Source organism: Zonotrichia albicollis, chromosome Z (genome assembly GCF_047830755.1).
Source record: "Zonotrichia albicollis isolate bZonAlb1 chromosome Z, bZonAlb1.hap1, whole genome shotgun sequence".
Taxonomy (NCBI): Eukaryota; Metazoa; Chordata; class Aves; order Passeriformes; family Passerellidae; genus Zonotrichia; species Zonotrichia albicollis.
In genome coordinates this window covers 4,092,423-4,113,165 of record NC_133860.1, presented here as the reverse complement: position 1 = coordinate 4,113,165, position 20,743 = coordinate 4,092,423, and the positions used below count along the sequence as shown (strand labels likewise).

At 38.2% G+C, this 20,743-nt stretch overlaps 1 protein-coding gene across 2 annotated transcripts in view; it reads right to left on the bottom strand.

Annotated features, from left to right (window-relative positions):
• The window catches only part of PCSK5 (proprotein convertase subtilisin/kexin type 5), a 222,349-nt gene that overhangs the window by 87,000 nt on the left and 114,606 nt on the right, over positions 1–20,743 (bottom strand). For both annotated transcript variants that reach the window (XM_074533214.1, XM_074533213.1), the window contains exons 9-10: positions 18,802–18,902; positions 11,157–11,260 (exon numbers count right to left, since the gene is read on the bottom strand). In XM_074533214.1, the coding sequence (XP_074389315.1) occupies positions 11,157–11,260; positions 18,802–18,902 (205 nt within the window). The remainder of the gene's footprint in view (positions 1–11,156; positions 11,261–18,801; positions 18,903–20,743) is intronic.

Below are 20,743 nucleotides of genomic sequence, written 5' to 3'. Positions count from 1 at the left end.
CAACCTTCCTTTCTCCAGGCTGAACAGCCTCAACTTTCTCACCCTATCTTCACAGAGAAGATGCTCCAGTCCTTGTATGAATTTATAAGCCCTCCTGTGGACTTGCTCCAACAAGTTCCATGTCCCTCTTATATTGTGGACTGTATACAGCACTCCAGGTAGGATCTCACCAGAGCAGAATAGAGGGCAGAATGATCTCCTCTGACCTGCTGGCCACTCTCCTTTAAAAATGCAGCCAAGGACTGGATTGGCTTTCTGGGCTGCAAGTCCACACTGCTGGCCCGTGTTGAGTTTTTCATCAACAGTTACTCTCAAATCCTTCTCCACAGGGCTGCTCTCAATCACTTCTCTGCCCAACCTGTGGGTGTGTCTGGCATTGCCACAATTCAGGTGTAAAGACCTTGCACTCTGCTTTGTTGAGCTACATAAGGTTCACACAAACCCACCTCTCAAGCCCTTCAGGGGACCTATGATGGCATCCCTTCTCTCCAGTGTGTTGACTGTACCACACTGCTTCATGTTGTCAGCAAATATGATGAGGGTGCACTTGATTGCACTGTCCCTGTCACCAACAAAAACAAAGATGTTGAACAGTATCTGCCACAGTGCTGACTGTGGAGGGACACTGCTTGTCACTGGTTTCCATGTGGACACTAGACACAATTCTGAGTGTGCGGCCATTTTTAGCTAGTTTTTCACCCAAGTGGCTTATCCATCAAATCCCTGTCTCTTCACCTTGAAGACAAGGATGTTCAGTGGTACAATGTCAAATACTTTGCACAAGTCCAGGTAGATGATGTCAGTTGCTCTGCTCTGCCCCTGTCCATCAATCCTGTAGGCCTATCACAGAACGTCACCAAATTTGTCAGGCATGATTTCCCCCTTGTAAAGCCATGTTGACTGTTACCAAGCACCATTAATAAAAATGTCCTTCATTATGTCCAGTCTAAATATACTCTTGTTCAAATTAAAACTATTGCCCCATGTCTTGTTACAAAAGACCTTCCTAAAAAATTTCTTTCTCTCTTTCTTCTAGAAACCTTTTATATATTGAAAGGCGACTACAAGGTCTCACTGTAGCCTTCTCTTCAGGCTGAACAACCCCACCCTTCCTTGTCTTTTTCATAGGAGAGGTGCTCCAAGGCTTTGATTATTTTCATAGTCAGAAAGGTGCTAACAGAATACTTCAAAAGTACTTTTATTGAGATTCCAGTTATGTCTATGTCTGTTTCTGATTTTTGCATTAGTACAAATAATTTCTCCAGTAATATACTAACCATGGCTTTACCTGATAATAGATTTGACAAAAAAGAAGAGACTTCTGGATTTTACATTTTTCTTTTTGCCAAAAAGCTCCTATTAATTGATAAAATAAAATACAGACTGCCAAGAAAAGCTAGCAGGATAGCTAGTAGAAACTAAAACTCCACTAACCAGTCTACCTTTTTGAGTAGCTTGTGTGTAACTCTGACACTGCTATGAGGCTTTGCAGTCATTAAAAAAATAGCCTTAGAACATACCATCTTAAAACACCAAGAAATTAAATCCAAGATTCTATTTTCTTTCAGATCCTTACTTATTTTATCTATTTCAGGAATTTAAAACTCAAGCGGTTATTAAAGACACATTGGTTGACATAAGGCACTAGAAGCAAAGTACCCTTTTGGGCTCCCAGAGTCAGGCTCTGCTGGTAGTGACAGCACATGCCACCCAAATAGTTCCCACCTCTCACGAGCATAAGCAGCTCCCAGGCAGAGGGCCTTAGTCTTGGGATTCAGCTGCTCTGTGGTCAGCAGTGAGCATCCATGAGTACCAAGCATAGCCATGCCAACAGCTCCTGATTTACTTCTCAAAGCTTGTTTAGGAGCGAGTAAACCAAGTTAATGAAGTCTTCGGAACAGATGGTGTTCACACATAGACTGTGCCCTGCATATGGGGATATCTTACCCAGAGTCAGAGAAAACACCAGTGAGCTTTGCTGAAAACCTTGGCAGAGTGACCAGGGAGACTGGCTTACTTCTCTGCCTTTGAAGCAGCAGAGTTGTGATGGAAACAGAAAACCTGACTACTGCTGACTGGGGATTGCTATGAAAATTCTGCAGCAGGATTCTAAGACTTCTCTGCAGCAGCATTTGGCTATAAATCATAAAGCCTTTACTGAAGACATTAATTCACTTGAAATAAGACAGCTTATGTGAATGGAATAAATCTGAAGGTTATATGGGTTTAGAAGGGTGAAAACATGTTTGCTGAAATAAAGTTGGCTAAGGAGTATCTGCACTAATAGAAGCTATATTTTTTTAACTAGTGGTATTCTTTTTAAACTGAATTGGGTTTTTTTTCAATTTTTATTTTTAGCATGAGGATTTTTAGCACTGGAAAACATGGTGGTTTGCAACTTTTTTTAAAGAAAAAATGTATTTTGTAACTACATTGTGCAACACCTTGCAAAATAATGTACCCATCTCCTCTATTAGGAGGAAGTTCACCCTAGGAGATATATTTAGGATTCCTTGATATCTCAGAAGTGGACAAATACAATGTCCTTCTATCAAACAATAAAAACATCTTTTGGTGAGAGTGTCTGTTCTAGTCTTCATCTCAGAACAGATAATGACAGGTGAGTCAAAGGCACTGTAACTGGAAATCCTGACAGATTGTTAGCAGAAGGCACATAGACAGCATTTCTGTCCTGTCAGATATATCAGACACATGGCATCCCTCTTGTTCCATTCCACTCTGAGGCTCCTGTGTGTCCTGAAGTATTGGAACTCCAGCCTGATATTTACACTAATTCCTGACTGAGCATTCTGCTCCCTCAGATTTCATCAGAAAAAGGATATACAAACATGCAGTAAATCACAGAAAAAGTGCATTGCAAATTTTTTGATGATAATGATGCTGAATAGAATAAGTGGATAAATTATTAATTAACTAAGCCAACTTCACAGTATCCCTGTGGAGCTATGTAGTAGATGCTGATCAGTAACCTGAAGCAAAAGGAAGTTAAACAGTAAGCCAGCTACTGTTTACAGAAATAGCTGGCCAGTAATGTCAGAGTAGTGGGTGAGGTTCTTCATCCCTGACTTAAAAGCAAATCCTCAAAAGCTGATTTTTCTGGAGGGCAAAAAGGATACTGTTATAAATAACTTCAGGCATCTAACTGAGCTGAGTTGTCCTATGTAGACCCTTATCTTTCCCTATTATTACATGAAATTCTACATCCTGACGGGGTACATTAAAGTACTACGTTGAAGATAGCGTGATCTGTTTCCCAACTGGCCTGAATCCTAGTTCCATTAAAGTGGACACACTCTGATAATAAAACAACTGCCAGTTTTGTAACTGCTGAAAGGCATTATAGCAATGCAACAGCAGTGAAGAAGAGCTTTGGTGTTCATAAAGGCAATTGCTTGTTGTTTTTTTAAAAAGACAGACCTACCACACCTACCACATGTTCACTATTGCTACGGATGGATACAAGCAGGACAGATATTTGCTTAGAACATTCTTACAAGCGTACCACATTGAGAATTAGTACATAAAGAGGTCATGTAACTTCCAAGGACTTTTCTTTTAAAAATCAGTGTTCAATGTCTGCAATTAAAACCTTCTGCTTTGGAGAATTTTATCAGTTTATCAGTAATTTTTAAAATTTATCAATCCCAGTTTTTCTTTCTTAATACTGCAAAATAGAAATTTTCATTTCACAGTGCAAGACTCTTATGGTTATGAGTCCACAGGGGAAGACTTTCAAACCTCCACTTCCTCCCTGTGCCCCAGTTCTTTACAGGGTTTTCATAAATGTCTAAGTTGGGCTTGTTAAAAGGAAACAATGTCAAAGGCTATCATTCTCATGGTGTGCATCCTGTTAGAGCTGTCAGTCCACTTGGCAATGTTTGGAATACTAGAGAGCTGCAGAGAAATTGTGTATACCTTTATATCTAAGACAAACAGACAGGAAGTTATCTCAGTTGTTGAGCTGAGTTGTTGAGGCACTAATTTAAATTCTTTGCCTGCTATGCTGATCATGCTTTGGTGACAATTCTGAGTGCAATTATAGAAGAAGATTAAAGCCTAATTTTGCCTTTTGCCTGCTGTTACTCCCAGTTGAGAGCCATTTAATGTACACTTCAGAACATGTGTAATTTTGACTTACAATATATGACCCCAGGAAAGCAATCAACTCTAAGACAAAATCACGATGGATGTTCATCCACATTCCTTTATGTATCCCAACTCAGGCTTGAAGCTTCTGCTTGAACTCTGTTTTTACATTTTTACAGCTTCATTCCTTACTTTTCAGAGGGAACAGAAATCATGTTGCAGATCCAAAAAGTAAATGAGAAGCACTGATGATGAAGAATTTGAGGCTGGGAAAAGTAATAATGCCTGCCTGGCTTCTCTGAAAGATTCCCTCTCCTACTTTGTACATCCTCATTTCTGGAATATACTGACAAATTTCTGGCCTTATATGTCTTTCAACTGGAAACAATATTGTCTGTAACTTCAGTTTTGTCAGGAAGAAAAAAAAATTACAATTTAGGCTGCATAATTCAAGATATTTTCCAGCTCCCTTCCCCAAATCCTAAAGAGGTATTTCAGTCCTTACTCAAGGCAAGCAGAACTCAGTTACCTGGCAATTTGCTTGGGTTTAACATACCTGAAAAAACCCTAATGTAATTTTAATACTAAGTTAAAGAAAATTTTATTTATAGACGGAAATTGAACTGCTGTATGCAATAAGTAAACAAGAATCACCTGGAAAGATCACAGTGACCATCCAGTGAAAAGACAGCAATTTTAGACTTGCTGCTAAAACACGCATGTTTTTATTCCACCTTTCCTCAGCTATCTTAATTTCCAAATCCAACCACACATAGTTTCTCTAGCTGCAGCAAGGATTTCTGTAGGAAGCACTTATAAAGGTTACGATGTTGATCTGTGACTCATCTGGTATTTAAATGTGGATGAGATTCTTGAGGACACAGATCTTTCCAATCATACATGTTCTATCACTGCTGGGGGAGACACTTTCAGCCACTGTTAGACAAGCTATAATTGCAGCTTGTTTACTTCTATCCTTTCCTGGTGCTAAACTAAATACTGTGCTGACTTCAAACAACTTTCAGTCAGGAGCTATGATGCAAAAAGTTCAGATTAATCTAATCAGTTCAGCTAACAGAAGGCTAATGCCTACCTATGTGAGGACAATATCTCTCTCAGACTTTAAATCCACCAATCTGTTAAGGACAATCATGTATATAGAGTTAGATTGCCTTTTCCAAGAATATGTTTGCTGTCAGTCTACTTAGAATCACAGAATCATTTGGGCTGGAAAAAATCCTTATGATCGAGTCCAACCACTAACTTGACACTGCCAAGTCAATTGCTAAACCATGTCCACAGATGCCAGATCTATACATCTTTTAAACACTTCCTGGGATGGTGATTCCACCACTTGCCTGGGAAGTCTGTTCCAATGCTTGACAACCCTTTCATAGAAGAAATTTTCCCTAATATCCAATCTAAATCTCCCTGTCACAATTCTTCTTGTGCTTGGCCTCTTACATGTGAGAAAAAACAAGAGCTCCCTCAACAGCTTCTCATCAGACTCAATAGCTCTGTTGCCTTTTTCTGGACATGCTCCTGCCCTCAATAACTTGTTGTGAGGACTCCAAAGCTTAACACAGGACTTGCCATGCAGCCTCACCACCGCCAAGTAAAGGAGAATCGCGACTGCTCCGGTCCTGCTGGCCACACTCCTGATCCAAACTGGGATGTCACTGGCCTTCCTGGCCACCTGGGCAATTACTGGCTCATGTTCCAACTCTGCTAATGTTGATCAGCACCCCAGGTTCTTTTATGTCAGGCAGCTTCCCAGCCACTGTTCTCCTGGCCTGAAGTGCTGCACAAGGGTTGCTGTGACCCAAGTGCAGAATCCAGAATGCCACCTTGTTGCATTTCACATATTGGCCCATTAATCCAGCCTGACCAGATTGCTCTGCAGAGCCTTTGTTCCTCTCCAGCAGATCAGCATTTCCATCCAACTTGGTACCATCTGCAAACTGAATGAGGGTGCACTTGATTTCCTTGTCCAGGTTATTGATAAAGACATTAAACAGAACTGGCCCCAGTACTCAGTCCTGGAGAATACCAGTAGTTGTGGCTGAATTTAACTCAATTGCCACTACTCTCTGGGCTCTCAGTCATTTTTTCATCCAGTGAACTGTGCATCCATCTGAACCATGGGCAGCCAGTTTCTCCAGAAGGGAAACAGTGTCAAAGGTTGCTCAGTACGTGTCACATGATGGCACTCAAGATGATCTAGAGGTCAGACTGACAGATCTGTAGACCCCAGATCCTTTTTCTAGACCCTTCAACTGGGACCTCTCTGGTTAACCAGGACAGCTGGTAAATGACTGAGTGGTGAGCTCTTGCACCAGCTCCCTCAGTGCCTTTGTGTGGATCCCATACAGAACTGACCACATATGATTGTATGTATCTAAGTGGTGTGACCATTTCCCCTTGGATTATGGGGGTTTAATTCTTTTTCCCATTCCCATCTTCCAGTTTAGGTACCAAGAGAACAATGAGTCTTATTACAGGAGAGGTATTAAAAGGTATTAACTACTTTATTCGTTTCTCATCCTTTATTATTGTCTTTCCCCCTGCAACCAATAAAGAATCGAGACTACCCTTAACCCTCCCTTTGTTTGTAGGAACAATGCATTTATACATTGTATTCATAGAAATACAATGTATTTGTACAATTCAATGTATTTTTAGAAACATTTTCTAATTGCCTTTTACTGCAGGACCCAAATTGTAGTCTAGTTGGGCTTTGGCCCTCCCAGTTTTCTCAATGCATAAACTCACGACACCTTTGTGCTTCTTTGGAATATCCTTCCTGACTAGTCTCCCTAAGATGATAAACTCCTTTCTTTTGTCCTGAGTTCCAGCCAAAGCTACCTGTTCAGCCAGGCTGGTCATCCTTTAATATTTCAAGGACAAAAATCCACTAGTCTCACTAGCACAGGTAGCAGGTATTCCTCTCTCCTACACAGACCAATGCAACTTCATGCGTTTGGTGTCTTATTGACAACTAAAGAAAGCTGGCATATTACAATAGCTAAACTCAAAACTTCAGTTTCACTTGCTCCACCCACTGTGTGTATGAGCATTAGGGGTGTATAGGAGTTGATATTGGCTGACAGTACCATGTGAAAATACCAGGGAGTATCTGTAAGAGTAGAAATCCTTTTATAGATGAACAGCTTTGATTGTTTGACATAACCATTTATGAGTTATGAGCTCGCTGTTTTCCAAAAGTCTTATGCCAGCTTCTGGCAATGTATTAAAAATATAATTTAAAATTTATTTACATTTTAAAGTTATTGAAAACATGCAGTACAGTGTTTATGAATAGTTTATTTGTCTTCTCGGAAATGCACATGTTGTAAAGATATCTTCCTCATTTCTGAATTCCCGCCTGGCTACTGATAAATCTGTCCAGTCTAGGTCCCCTGAATAGAAGCCTATATATACTCACCTCATTCTCACTCCCAGATTAATGCTCTGCGAATGCTCTGCTCACAACTAATATAATCACCAGTTTTATGAAACAATTAAGCAATTATATTAAAAGGCTCAAAAACATTAAGTGACTAATCCTTTTCAGTGGTCACTCTTCAATGAAAGCAGCAGATACTTTAGCTAACCTAAAGGGATGTGACATAACTCTGTTTTTACTCCCTGGAAATTGAGGTAATTTGGTTTCTCTAGGAAAAGTGTCTCCTCTAGGGCCCAGGAATGCCCCAAAAGTGAAAAAACTAGATAGAATTTAATTTCATTTTATCTCATTTTTCAGTAGAATTTTATTTCAGCATACTGAAAGTGTTATTTTCTGTGCTTCAGAGCCAGAAAGAGTGAAGTACATTCTCTAGAAATATCCCTGCAAATCAGTAGTATGCCCTATGAATGGTCTATTTCTCCAGACAGAATTTCACAGTATGTGGACCTTCACTTGCAGACAAAGAACTGTTTATATGATTTGATCCTTGTTCTTAAAACTGCAGTGTTTCATTCTCTATCTTTCAACTCAGAGACAAGTCAGCATTAATGCAGTTTCCTTGTTATGAATGCACTTGCATGCTCTGTTGTTGACTAAACAGCTGACAGAACAAGGATTTGCATCCAATCTGCCATAGCAGAAACAGATCAACAGTTTTGATATCCTCACAAAAACAGATGCTCTCACGTATTTTTTCATAAAATCAGCTAATTAACGGCTTTAATTATTAAAAATCCCTCTATTGACAAATTATATGTACAATTGACTAAAGAGAGAATAGCCTGAGTATTCAAGTCTTTCTTTTTAGACTACAAAATAACAAGTTCCTGAGAAAAGATGCATGCTGACTGACAAGAAAACAACAAAAAAACCCCTACCAAGTAAAAATTCTTGCTCATTCCTGAGTTAATTCTATTGACATGAATTTAATGAGCACTGTTTACTTGCCAGAAAATTAAACAAATAACAAGCACTGATTTAGCAAATCACTAGCTGTCCTAAGAGTTTTTCATGAATTAATCCTTCTTTGTATAAATGTAAAGAGTAAAAAAAGGAGATCTTGAAACCAGTAATGACATCTGTGAGCTCTTTCTGTGTGTTCTGCAATGGCAAAACACTGCCAGGGACTATGGCAAGGGAGAGGGTTGCCATGCAGACCAGCAAAACAGCCCTCTGAAAGTGGGCATGCTGACCCACTTTCAACTACCAGCTCTTGCTGACCCTTTGTTGAGTGAAAGGTTTTTTCAGGTTTTTGCTGTTTTCCACCCTTTCAGTTCTTATTTTTAAAGTGGCAGACCTGTTTTTCTCTTTATTCTTGTTTTCCTCTTTCTCCACCAGTATGCACTGAAGATAGGTAGATCGTTTCTTGTGACTGTCTGGTGCAGATAATTTAAAAAAATCTTTCACCCCCTCTTAAGAACATGCTGTGGAAGAACCATGGATCTTGTTATCAACAAGATTATGATACAATTCCTTAAGGAACTCAGTCTGATCAGTGTAGTTCATCTATGAAAAACCATGCTTTAATTGTTACTCTTGGCGATAGAGAAGGATAAGAGTGTAATATTATACTAAATATTGCCACGTGCAATAAAAAAACCTCTTTCAGTCTTGCCAGCAGTGGTGTGCAAATCCCCTTTTGAATTCAAGTTCGGATGTTGTGATTTAAACTAAATCTTTTGCTTCTCCTTCTTCCAAAACCAACAGGAGTTTAAAAAGAGATGTATTTTTATTGGAACCATGTATTCAACCTAAGTTGCCAAAATAATTTAGCTAAAACTAATGCTTTTATTTGGGTTAAAGTTGATTCCTGAGCTGTGCAGAGGTCAAGCATTTAGCTCATCTTCCTCTTTTTCAACTTCACCACAGAGTCTACAGCAGAGTTCAACCAGTTCAAGTTGCTTTTCCTGAATCCAAGTTACCAAGTTGAGCTTATCTATGTTTGTGACTTTCCATGAGTGGAGACAAAACCTTTATTCATCCCTTTTCCTTACTATATATGTGTTACAGTGCACAGAAAAATGGTTCCAAGGATTCAGAACAAGCAGTGGTAGCACAGTGATTCAACAGTGCACGTCCTGCTGCCAGTGCTGCTGCTTGTGTGACCTTAGTGTGAACTGTCTTTTGATAATGAGTGACAGCTGCTGTGAAATGACTCACAGGGTGTTTGCCTCTCTTGGGCAACAAGTGGAAAAACATTAAAAATATAGAATTTTGGAAGTAAGATATGAAAAAAATTAGCTCTGCTTTATGTTACTTGAAAAGTAGTCTTTAACCCTCATATAGCCCCAATAAACTGATGATAGAGTCACCATCTCCTGATAAAACTTTTAAATCCTGGGAGATGTTTTGCAATAACAAATACTGTAATGTTATTGCAATTAAGGAAGTATCTATTTATGTTTTTTGTGTGGCATACAATTGTAAAAGGGATAAAACCAGGCTCTTGAACATCAGAACCTTCATATGATTAGGAGGTCCTGATCAAATATCTATTTCTAAATACATTCTCTGTAGTTAAGAGACTGGTTTGGATCCATAAATAAAAAGGGATTTTTTGGTTTGGTTTCTATGCCATTGCAACAATGGCATAGGTCAGAATTATATATTAAAGATGCTCTAGAGTAGCAGTGCCTTGATCCAAAATAGAATAAATATAGGCTTCAGTTTTAAAGTGAAACCAGGGCAAAGATTTGATAACTCTTGTATATTACATTTTATCTGAGGAGATTAAAGCACAAACAGATCAACTCTCATCTTATAAGAGGTATGTCAGTATTGGGTGGAATTCTTATGAAAAGAGAACCAGAAATAAGACATTCCAGGGTTTTGTTTAGGATACAATACAAAGTGAAAGCAGAAAGAATGTAGTGAATGGGAATCAGAAGAAAAACTGTGCTGAAATAAAATGTACAGATTCAAGATTCCATTTTTACCCATCCTGAAAATATATATCCTATTTAAGGGCACAAGTGTTTACTTCTGCTTGCATTACAAAAGTGAAAAAATGTTTTAGGATGTAGCTTTTATCAAATTTTAGAGACAGTACAAAATTTTAAAAATCTACCCAACAGGTCACTGAAAAATGATTACATGTCTCAGGAATAGTCATGACAGCTCAAAATTCAATTTTATCCAAAATCTGACAGAATTCTCACATATAAATAATGTAAGATTTATCATATAAAAATGAAATTTGAAAATACTGTTTCATCATTTAAAATTGAAACTGACAATAATTCTGAGTGAGAACATGGCTGGAATCCAGAACTGCTACATCTTCAACTATATACTACTTTATCAGAATATTAGATATAAAAAGAAAAACACCAAAAATTTGCTTAGTTTTCTGGCAGCAGTGTGTATGATATAGAACTGAAAGGAACTAAGAAGATCAGGCCAATGCATTTCACACTCAACAGTTTTGTGCATTAGTCATTCTAAAAGGCTTTCCTTGTATGAGAGAAGAGAGGCACCTTCAGATCAAGGCTGGAAGGTCTCCAAACTATGCACAGCATAGTGTCAAACAAAATTATCAAATATTAGATTGCTTGTGATAGCAAAGAAGAAAGAAAGCTCTCACCCTTATAACCAGCTGCATTGGTTTTCCAGTCATTAGCATTCAGATGTCCTGCGCGTGAAGTCCTGACAATAATGTGCTGTACGTCTCTCCAGGTCAGAAATGGACTATGAAATAGGGATAAAACAAAGTCACACATCAGACATTTTACCAGGATGTAAGGATACAAGGTCATGTAAGCTGAAAAGTATCCAAAGCAAAACAACTTTCATTTATCATCTCTACTTTCCTTTGCTCCACTCAAAATACATGTTCCAATTTTACAGAAAAGCTGTATGATATTATTTATACAACTGGGAGGTTTGCCATAAGCAGACTGTAACAATATATGATAATATTCTGTTATATGAAACTTAAGGGAAGATGAATGAGTACATTTCACACAGAGGCAATTTTTACGACCATCAACTACTGTATCCTAATGAGTGCAAAGGAGAAGAAATCAAACTTTTGGCTTGCTGAAAATCTCTACTAAATCTCACTAACTGCTGCTCAAACTGGAAATTCCTCTAAACTTTCAGTTCATATTGAAGCTATTCCATGTGTTTCTGTTGCAATTAATTTGTCTACTATCCCAGTCTTGGAATTCACTGAGAGTTTATGAGTATTCTTCAAGAATTCCAAACAGTTGGATGGCTGGTGAGTCGCAAAGCAAGGGCCTGATTACACAGATAAGTATTCCTTTAAGGGATTCCTAATAACCTGTCCACCTGCAAGGTGAAAAAGATGCCGGTTCTATCCTCACTGTGACATTAATACACATTTATCTTCTAGGACTAGGGCAAATCTTCAGGAACTGCAGTTTTCCTGTTTCCTCTATATCTACAAGAGGGAGAATTTATTTTCTTAGAAGGCGATCTAAAGGTGCCTACATTCAGCTATCTTTTCTTTCTCCTTCCAATTTTTCAGTTTTTCTATTACCTGCAAGAAGATGAATAGTATTCTCTTTAAAAATGCAGTGTAGTAGAGGGAATGATAAACTCAGCCAGTAAACAATGAAGAGGAAAAAAGCATTGTGGTGCAGAACACCAGGGACTAAGTAGCATTCTCAGAGCATCATTATCTGTCCCTATTGCACACCCTGCCACAATTCCCCTCAGCTGAAAAGAGACCAGAATGAAATTCATAAGACCCAGAATTGGCTGCCTACACTGCCCAGGACTATGCAGTCATTCAAAACCAGGGAAACTTTGGTTCTTAAACCAGATTCTTAACATATTTAAATATTCTGTTGTATTTAATGAGAACAGATGCCTTCTCTCCCTGAGCATTTCTTAAAAACAGTACTATGCCTATAGGTAGCTTTTTTACTTATGATGCAGTTTCTCACACTAGACTTCTGGAGTAGAATGACAGTAATTGTTTATCCAGTTGGGCCAGTAAAAATTACTGACATAAAGATTAAAAAAAGTCATGGCAAAAGTAAGGTGCATTAAGGGTTTATGCTTCTACAATGTCCTGTACAACATCATTTTAATCAATTTCTAGCTCTCTTTCACAACATTCAGTTCATATTCATGCCACATGTCCACAATTTCCGCAATGCATCCTGACCTCCTCATAAGGCAGCACTGAAAAGCTCTGCCATAGAATCTGCAGGCACAGAATCACACAATGGTTTGGGCTGGAAGGGACTTTTAAAATGCATTTAGCCCAAGTACCCAGCAATCAGCAGGGACATGTTCAACCACACCAAGTTTCTCAGAACCCTGTCTGAACTGATTTTGAGTGTTGCCAGGCATGGACATCTACCACCTCTGTGGCAATGTGTTTCCATGTTTTACCACTCTTATTGTAAAGGGGGAAAAAAATCCATCTTTTGCATTATCTTTATCCTGGTTTTCAGGATAAAATCCAGACAAGCTATGATAGGGCATGATGTATTCCTTTAGATGAACAGTGGGGTAGGCAGCTATACACCCACCAGCAACGGTGTTCTAGTGTACCTGTGTCAAATCTGCAGTGCACACAGAGATAAAAAAATCTTAAGTGCCAAAAACCTAACAAACAATGGCCTGATATGCAAGCTGATAATGATGAAATTGGGAGGAGAAAACCCCTGAGAGAAAGGCATCTGAATTACATATTTTGTTGTGTCGTCTCCAAAGGAACAGTAAAATAAGACTGTCCAAAAGACAATGCTCACTGTCTGCTTAATAACAACATGGAAAGAGCAGCAACAAAACCTTAGGTTAATAGCCACCCTTAGAATCAGCTTGACTGTGAAGATGGAGAAGGCTAACATTGTCTTAGGTTAACAAAGGAAGCTATGGTTAGCATTAGCTATTGTACACAGGCCATTGTTTTGACCTGTCTTCCACTTTTCAAAAGACTCACTACAGAGACACTGCAATTCAGTCAAACTGCTCCTCTTCCACCTTCCTCATTTTACTCCCACAAGGAACTGACAGGAAGAACAGCTGGGATCCCTGCTCTCAAGGTGAACAGCCAGAAACATCTCAAGAGTAACTTGAGAGACTAGCCTATAAAAGCTGATGCTGGAAAACACTTGGAGAGCCAAGAAACTACAGGGGATAGAGCTTAAAAGTCTCAACTGAGAAAATGCCAACTGAGATTTCTGAAAAGCTTATACAAATTAAAGGCATTGTGCTGGCACCAGAACAACAGCTATCCACTACTTTTACTTCTAGCTGTTGCTCCAAAGCACAGACACAGAAAAACTCAATGAAGAAGTTAAAAATCATCACAATCAGACATTACTTGTTTTTAACCTTGTTGGAGTTTAAGAAATGTGTAAATTGAATTTTCTTAAAACCTTTTAAATGCAAGTTAAATGGAAACTTTCAGCCTGAATGGTTATTCTTTGGCAAATTTTTATGTAACTGAACACAGGAACAGGAACTAAAGTACACCCAAATCAATGTCAATATAGTAACTGAAATTCCGTAAGTGGCATAGGTAGTTAAACCTCAAGATCTAAAGTGAGCATTTATTAATGGTTATGTTTTTCAAATACTTCAATACTATGAGCAAACTACTCAAAAATTGCAAAGATTCAGAAGGAGATTTTTAACTCACACATTCTAGCATGGCCTTCCATAACAGGCAGTCAATCAATGAAGCAAAGACCTAGCTAAAGCAGTAAATGATAACCTCTCCTCCTGCACTCAAATTCTAGCTGTAGAGGACACTTGACAGCACTTCCTCAATTTACCTCAGCTGTCTCATCACTTTTAACCTCTGACTATATTTATGACAAAGCCCTCATAACTTTGATAACACAGAAATATGTTCTCAGTATACAAAGTTGTACCTTGCTAGATGGTGCACTGCTTTTCTCCTTTCTGTAAGAAAATCAATCAGTCTGGGAAGTATGCAAATATCTCTTCAGTTGCCAGAAATCCAAAGTATCTAACTCTAACACTGCTGACCCCTTACAATGTGAACTCCGTTTTCCTTTTACCTCAGTGATTACACTTGGTGGTACTGTCTTCTAGAAGAATGTGGTACATTATTAATTCTCTGTCTATTATCCAAATTCACTAAAATTCTTTTGTTCTTTCCAGAACTACCTTGTTCTAGCCTTGTTTCATGCAAAAACAGCAAATGCAGGAATGACATTGATCTTTTGGAGCAAGTCCAGAAGAGGGCCAGGAAAATTATTAGAGGGATGAAGCACCTCTCCTTTGAGGAGAAGATACATTCTTTCAGATAGTGGGTTTAGATTACATCTTGGCTGGCAGGGTGGTAAAGCGCTGGCACAGGATGCCTAGAGAAGTGGAGGGTGCCTCTCCCCTTGGAATTGTTCCAGGGCCAGGCTGGATGGGGCTCTGAGCAACCTGGTCTAGTGAAAAGTGTTTCTGCTGATGGCAGAGGGTTGGAATGAGATGATCCTTAAGGTCCCTTCCAAATGAAATAATTCTAAGATTCCATATCACTCAAGTGAAGAGAATCATGGAGGTAATTGATTCATTCTGTTTTGTTGTAGTTGAAAGATTCAGAAAAGTTATATCTTACAAGATCTGCAACAAAGCAGATTGTGACATCTTAAAACAGACTGAGACTCTCTCCAAGGCTCTACCACTGAGTATACCACATGGTAGAAAGGTAGGAGACTAATACTTCCATTTCAGTGGCTGCTTCTTACTAATGAAACTAGTTTATTATACACCACATGCTGGAAAATATGCATTGGCTTACAGTTGGGGATGTATAATGTATTCTTCTGTCAGCAACAGAGGCGTTTCTATTTAAATTTGGCTTCTTCAAGGAACATGGCACAATGGTCTCTGGAACAAATACAGGGCCATTGTCTCTCCTGACTCTGATTTCCTCAAATCCCAAATCCAACCTTTTTATCAATGAGAAAGGTATCTCTGCTACCAACAACAGATGGTACTATGCAATGAAAATATATTCTTTTTAGTAAGAAAATTGCTGTCTCTGTGCACTAAATTGATTATACTTATTTTCTCATTTACAATTAGAAAAATTTGACATTACATAATGATTAAGTGCAACACACAAGCATTTATTCACACGATCTGATCAAGGTACTAGATATACTAGGAAACATCTACTGGGTACATGTGAAAAGCAATTTACTCCCTAAATACCATAAGAAAACTGCAGAACATGAAAATTAAGATATGTCTGTGTGATAGTTGTTGCGTATTTGCAACCATGCACTGCAACCTCAGGGATTCCAAATAAGCAGTCCGAAACTCAGTTACAATTCTCTGATACCTGAGGAAAAATGTGCCACTTTGATACTCAAATACTAGATGAAAATAATAAAAATGTGACCATGTTATGCATAACAACACCCTCAAACAACTTGTTACCAGGATTTCACAAGCGATCCCTGTTGGAAGAAATGGTTAAGTGGAGGGCTCAAATCAGTAGGCAGGTAAGAGATCCTCCATCAGCTATTTGCCAATCCTACCATAGGGGCTTGTCAAAGAAAGTGTGAGCAAGACATATGTCTTGCTTTTTCTTTGTTTGGCTGAACGTACCTTTGTGTGTGAGCTGAAGCAACCTCTTGGCTGTTCCAACTCACACCCAGGCCATATTAGTGCTCTGCTCAACTTGTGATGGTCTCCCAGGAATAGAACTCACCCACTGGGCAAGTTCTATGGCTTCCACAGACTCAAAACCCACTCATGGTATAAACTGCTGTGTTTTCCACCACAAAGTGGAATGAAACAATACCTTATTACAAACATAGTCAATAAGTGTTTAGGACTAAGTGCTCTAATTTTTAGGCAGCTTGCTGTACAAAGAATGTAGTTTACCTTGCAAAACCCTTCTCCAAATTGTCTTTTAAAAAATCTCACATAAACACTGCCATTAGCAGAGGTACTAATACGGAATCTAATGAAGTATTTATGAAAATGCAAACTCTGTTTGAAATAAAATAGTTCCAATAGGCAGTTAACTGAGACACAATATAATGTGTCCTTTATATCACATTTTAAAAGTACTGTAGAAAATACTTCAATGGCTTCAAAACTTCCTAATATTTACCTAGGGTCACCTAAACTGAGAGGCATCACTGGTAAAAAATACAACCTGAAATTTCAAATCACATAAATAAGAAATCCAGAAACTGCATGAAATAAATTAAACAGATTCCATACATGAGAACCCAAGACATTAAAACTTAATAGATCAGAATATGATCTCCCTATAATACTAAAGGCTGTATTTCATAATCTATAATGTCACAACACCAAAGATGTCTCCAAACTGGTGAAGAAAACCATTCTATGGGAAGCCATAGCATGAGAACTATTTTTCTCCCTAGTTTCTCTCTGCTTTTTAACTACTTTTTTTTTTCTGTTTTATTTAGTGGCTGTGGTTAGCAGCAGTGGCAGATTTTAAGAGCACATAAGAGAGAAAAGTTAATGAATGAAACTCAAATGAATAAAACCCCTATTTATGGTATTATTAATATAATTCCTATGGTATTGGTATTATTAATATAATTCCTAATACAAAGGCTAAGATCTAGAAACAGAACCTTCCATTTAATGAAATGGAACAGAGTCTAAAAGGAGGCAAAGTCAACACATTTTCACTCCGAAACCCTTTTTAGTACCGTGCAATGGGGGACTACAAATACAAAAGAGTTACTAGGATATTTAGTCACTGGCACATTTTGTCTCCATCACCACACATAAAGCTTTACCACAGTTTTGTCTTTATGTCTATTATAGCTACTATTGGTTTTGGAAAAAAATGCTAGTCCATATACACTAATATGGATTTTGCCCTGGTAGAGACATTGAGAGAAAAGGGTAAGCTTCTCAGTCTGTTTTAAGATGTCACAATCTGCTTTGTTGCAGGTCTTGTAAGATATAACTTGTCTGAATCTTTCAACTACAACAAAACAGAATTAATCAATTACCAATTTCAGTTCATTAAGCAAGAATAGTGAGAAAAACTTACAGCAAGTTGGAATGTACACAGACAGAGTCTTATCTGCATTTGCAGATTGTTTGAAATGAACTTAAGGATTTTAAACCTGGGGTTAAGAGGAGATATAAAAGTTAAAAACTTCCCACAACAACATTATATTAACTTCCCTAAATACCTTTGTCTCTGATAACTGTGTTAAGAACACACAATTATAATGCCACATGTGCCGCACTACTTAAGATTATGTCAGGTCTTCATTTACAAACTCTTATGCTTATAACTCAATGGCAAAAAGTATTCTGTGCCAAATACTGGGTCAAGCTGTCATCAAAGAAAGCAACATGAAAGATGAAAACATAATTCTAGTGTTACAAACTATACACAATTTGAATCTACTATTGTGTGCAAATTTTTTACTTCCTTCAAAGAAAATGGCTGACCCCACAGGAAACTAGTTTTCTTCAGAATTTAATAGAATCAATCTCCTAGAACTTAAAAAGATTGAATAGGATTTGGGGTGAAACATTCCATCTTAGACCTGCAGGTTTTATCCAACAGAGTACAAAGTAATGCAAAATATTCTAAAATACAGATTTACCTAAAGATCACCCACATTTCTGCTGCTCCATAAAGCACATTGTGGATACATATTAAGCATAAAGAGCCAAATCATGCAACTAAAAAAATGCTTTTAAGACTGGAAATTTTTTGAGCTAAAGGTACAAGGACTATGGAGCTACACTATTAATGATTTTTAGAGCTGACGAACTTGATCTGCGTTAAAAAACAGACTTGTGTCAGCATGCAGAAATTGCAATTTTATTTTACATACTACATTTACTTATATTCAGGTTAACCTACACCTCCCAAACCTCTTTCAGTGTTCAAGAAGAGACATTGCTAAGAAGAGCCTGGTGAATGGAGGAGGTGACCTACAGTACCCTGCAGGGTACAGTAGGCCTAGGCTGCTTTCTGACTGAACTGTAAGATATTGAGAGGATGCTATACATAATTTAATGGAAACCACCTGTGCTCTACAGTGTTTCATGTAACTTCAACACTGAGTACTCTGTCAGTATCTGCACAGTGCCAGCCTTCCTTCATGTGAAGTAAGCATGGAGATCTTTCCTCCCCTTAGAAGGTCACAGTGTATTGTCACAAGAAAGTTTCCAAAGCACTGTGTGAAGTCTGCATAAAGGTGCTGGATGAACGAGAAATATCTTCCTGTATGCTTAATTTTTGTTTCAGAATATATCTCAGATCTTACTTTGCTTCCAGTGCTAGGGCAATGATGCCTGCAGCCATAGGTGCAGAGGCTGAGGTTCCAGTATGGCTATCTGTGCAACGCTGCCTCAGGTCTGTAGTAATCTGGAAGAAATTGAATGTGTGAAATTAGAACACAATCTAGAACACATTAGAACAATTCAGAAATCAGAGCATGTTTCATATACTTGAATGAGTCACATGTATGTGAAGGGTATTTTCTTCTTTAATTGCAAGCGAAGGAAGATACATGATGTTAGATGTTCTGAACTTGAAGTCACTCGTGAATTTAGACAGTATTCTCTATATTGCTCCAATCAACAAAGACACTTTTAAACCAGAAAAACATGCAGAGGGGTTTGAAACTGCACAACTGCAATTCTTTCATTCTATATGGATTTACAGAGGACTTTCCCTCCAAGAATCTCAAAGTGCTTTACAAACAGGAAGGAACTAAATCTTATATACAGCCTGCTTATGCACATTTTAGAGACTATATAGAGGTATGGAGGGTTTTATTAGGTTGCCTGAAGTCACAGTGGAATTATGTGACACAAGAGAATTCAGTTTTGCTCATGCTAAAATGTTTAATCTTTCATTTACTCCTTATTCAACAAATCACATGAAATTAAGCAGTAATTAATCGGAAAATCCTGATGCGATCACAAATTTGGCCCAGCCATCACCAGCCAATTAGATGTTTTCAGTTTTGAATTGTTACATCTTATGCATAGATAATTACATGCTGCTGCAGCAGGAACAGCCCTGACACTGGATTGCCTATATGTGCAAATTCAAGTGGGGATTTTCCAGGTGGAATTAAGAAGTCTGAATACTAGATGATGACATGCACCCAGAGATATATAAGATGCAGATGTCCCATTTGGAAAATACTGGTCAGAGCTGTGGCAAGGACCAGAAGGAAGGCCAGGAAACAGAGAGAGTGAAAAGGGATTAATACATGCTCATGTCCTTCATATCCTGGTACTTTATGCCCTGCATAAAAGTGGCACCGCAAAGAGCATAAATGGCAACAAAGCATCCAGGAGCTTGGGAAGGAAAAAAAGTGCTGTCACAGGAGGGGACTTCTGTCAATACAGTGAAACGCACCTGAATTGTGCTATCCTTGTTTCTCATCCTCTGGAAGACCATCCTTCCAGATAAATTTCACTGTCCTGTCACTACAGATATCAAGCACAACAAGCCCTGACATCTCTCTAACTTCTTCTAAATGGATACTGTGGTAGCAATTTCAACCCTTGTCTTGCTTACAGCAGACTCTTCAGCTGAAAATGTGTTAAGAAAGCTTTGTATGTGTGAATGCCAATTGAGCTAATTCAAAGGAAAGCTGCTGAAAGGAGCTAAGATGTTTAAGTGTAGATTACCTCCAAGATCCGAGGCGTGTTTTTCAGCACTATGGATTCCCTGTCAGAGAACTGTTGCATTTACCCCAAGAAAAAAGAGTACATGATCACCAAAAGGTGATAAAATTTCAAGAAGAAAAATGATGTCCAAATTCCTGAGCAACATAACATCATCAATCACAATAAAAGGATGTAGTGTTTGATAGCACCATGAAGCTGCCATTAGAGCATATTAGCAGTCATTCTGATTGTTAGGGTGGGGAGAAGGAGAAATTTTTAAATCTTTCATTGAGTATAACACAGCCATTGATCTGCAAAAATGCTGATTCAACTTTGCAAGAAAAGTCCATGCAGTATTTCTAGGGCCAAGAGTTACAACAACTTCTAAATAAGCTGAATCAATGAGGTTTATTTGAAGACAATGATAAAGTTTCTGGTATTTGTCTAGTTTAATCAACATGAAATTAGCCACAGACACCTTGATGAAAAGCAAAGATAAATTATAAAAATCATTGCAATGCACTGTAATACCTCCCACAGGCATTGGTGCAAAGTTTTCAGAAAAACCAGGCATTTATTAAA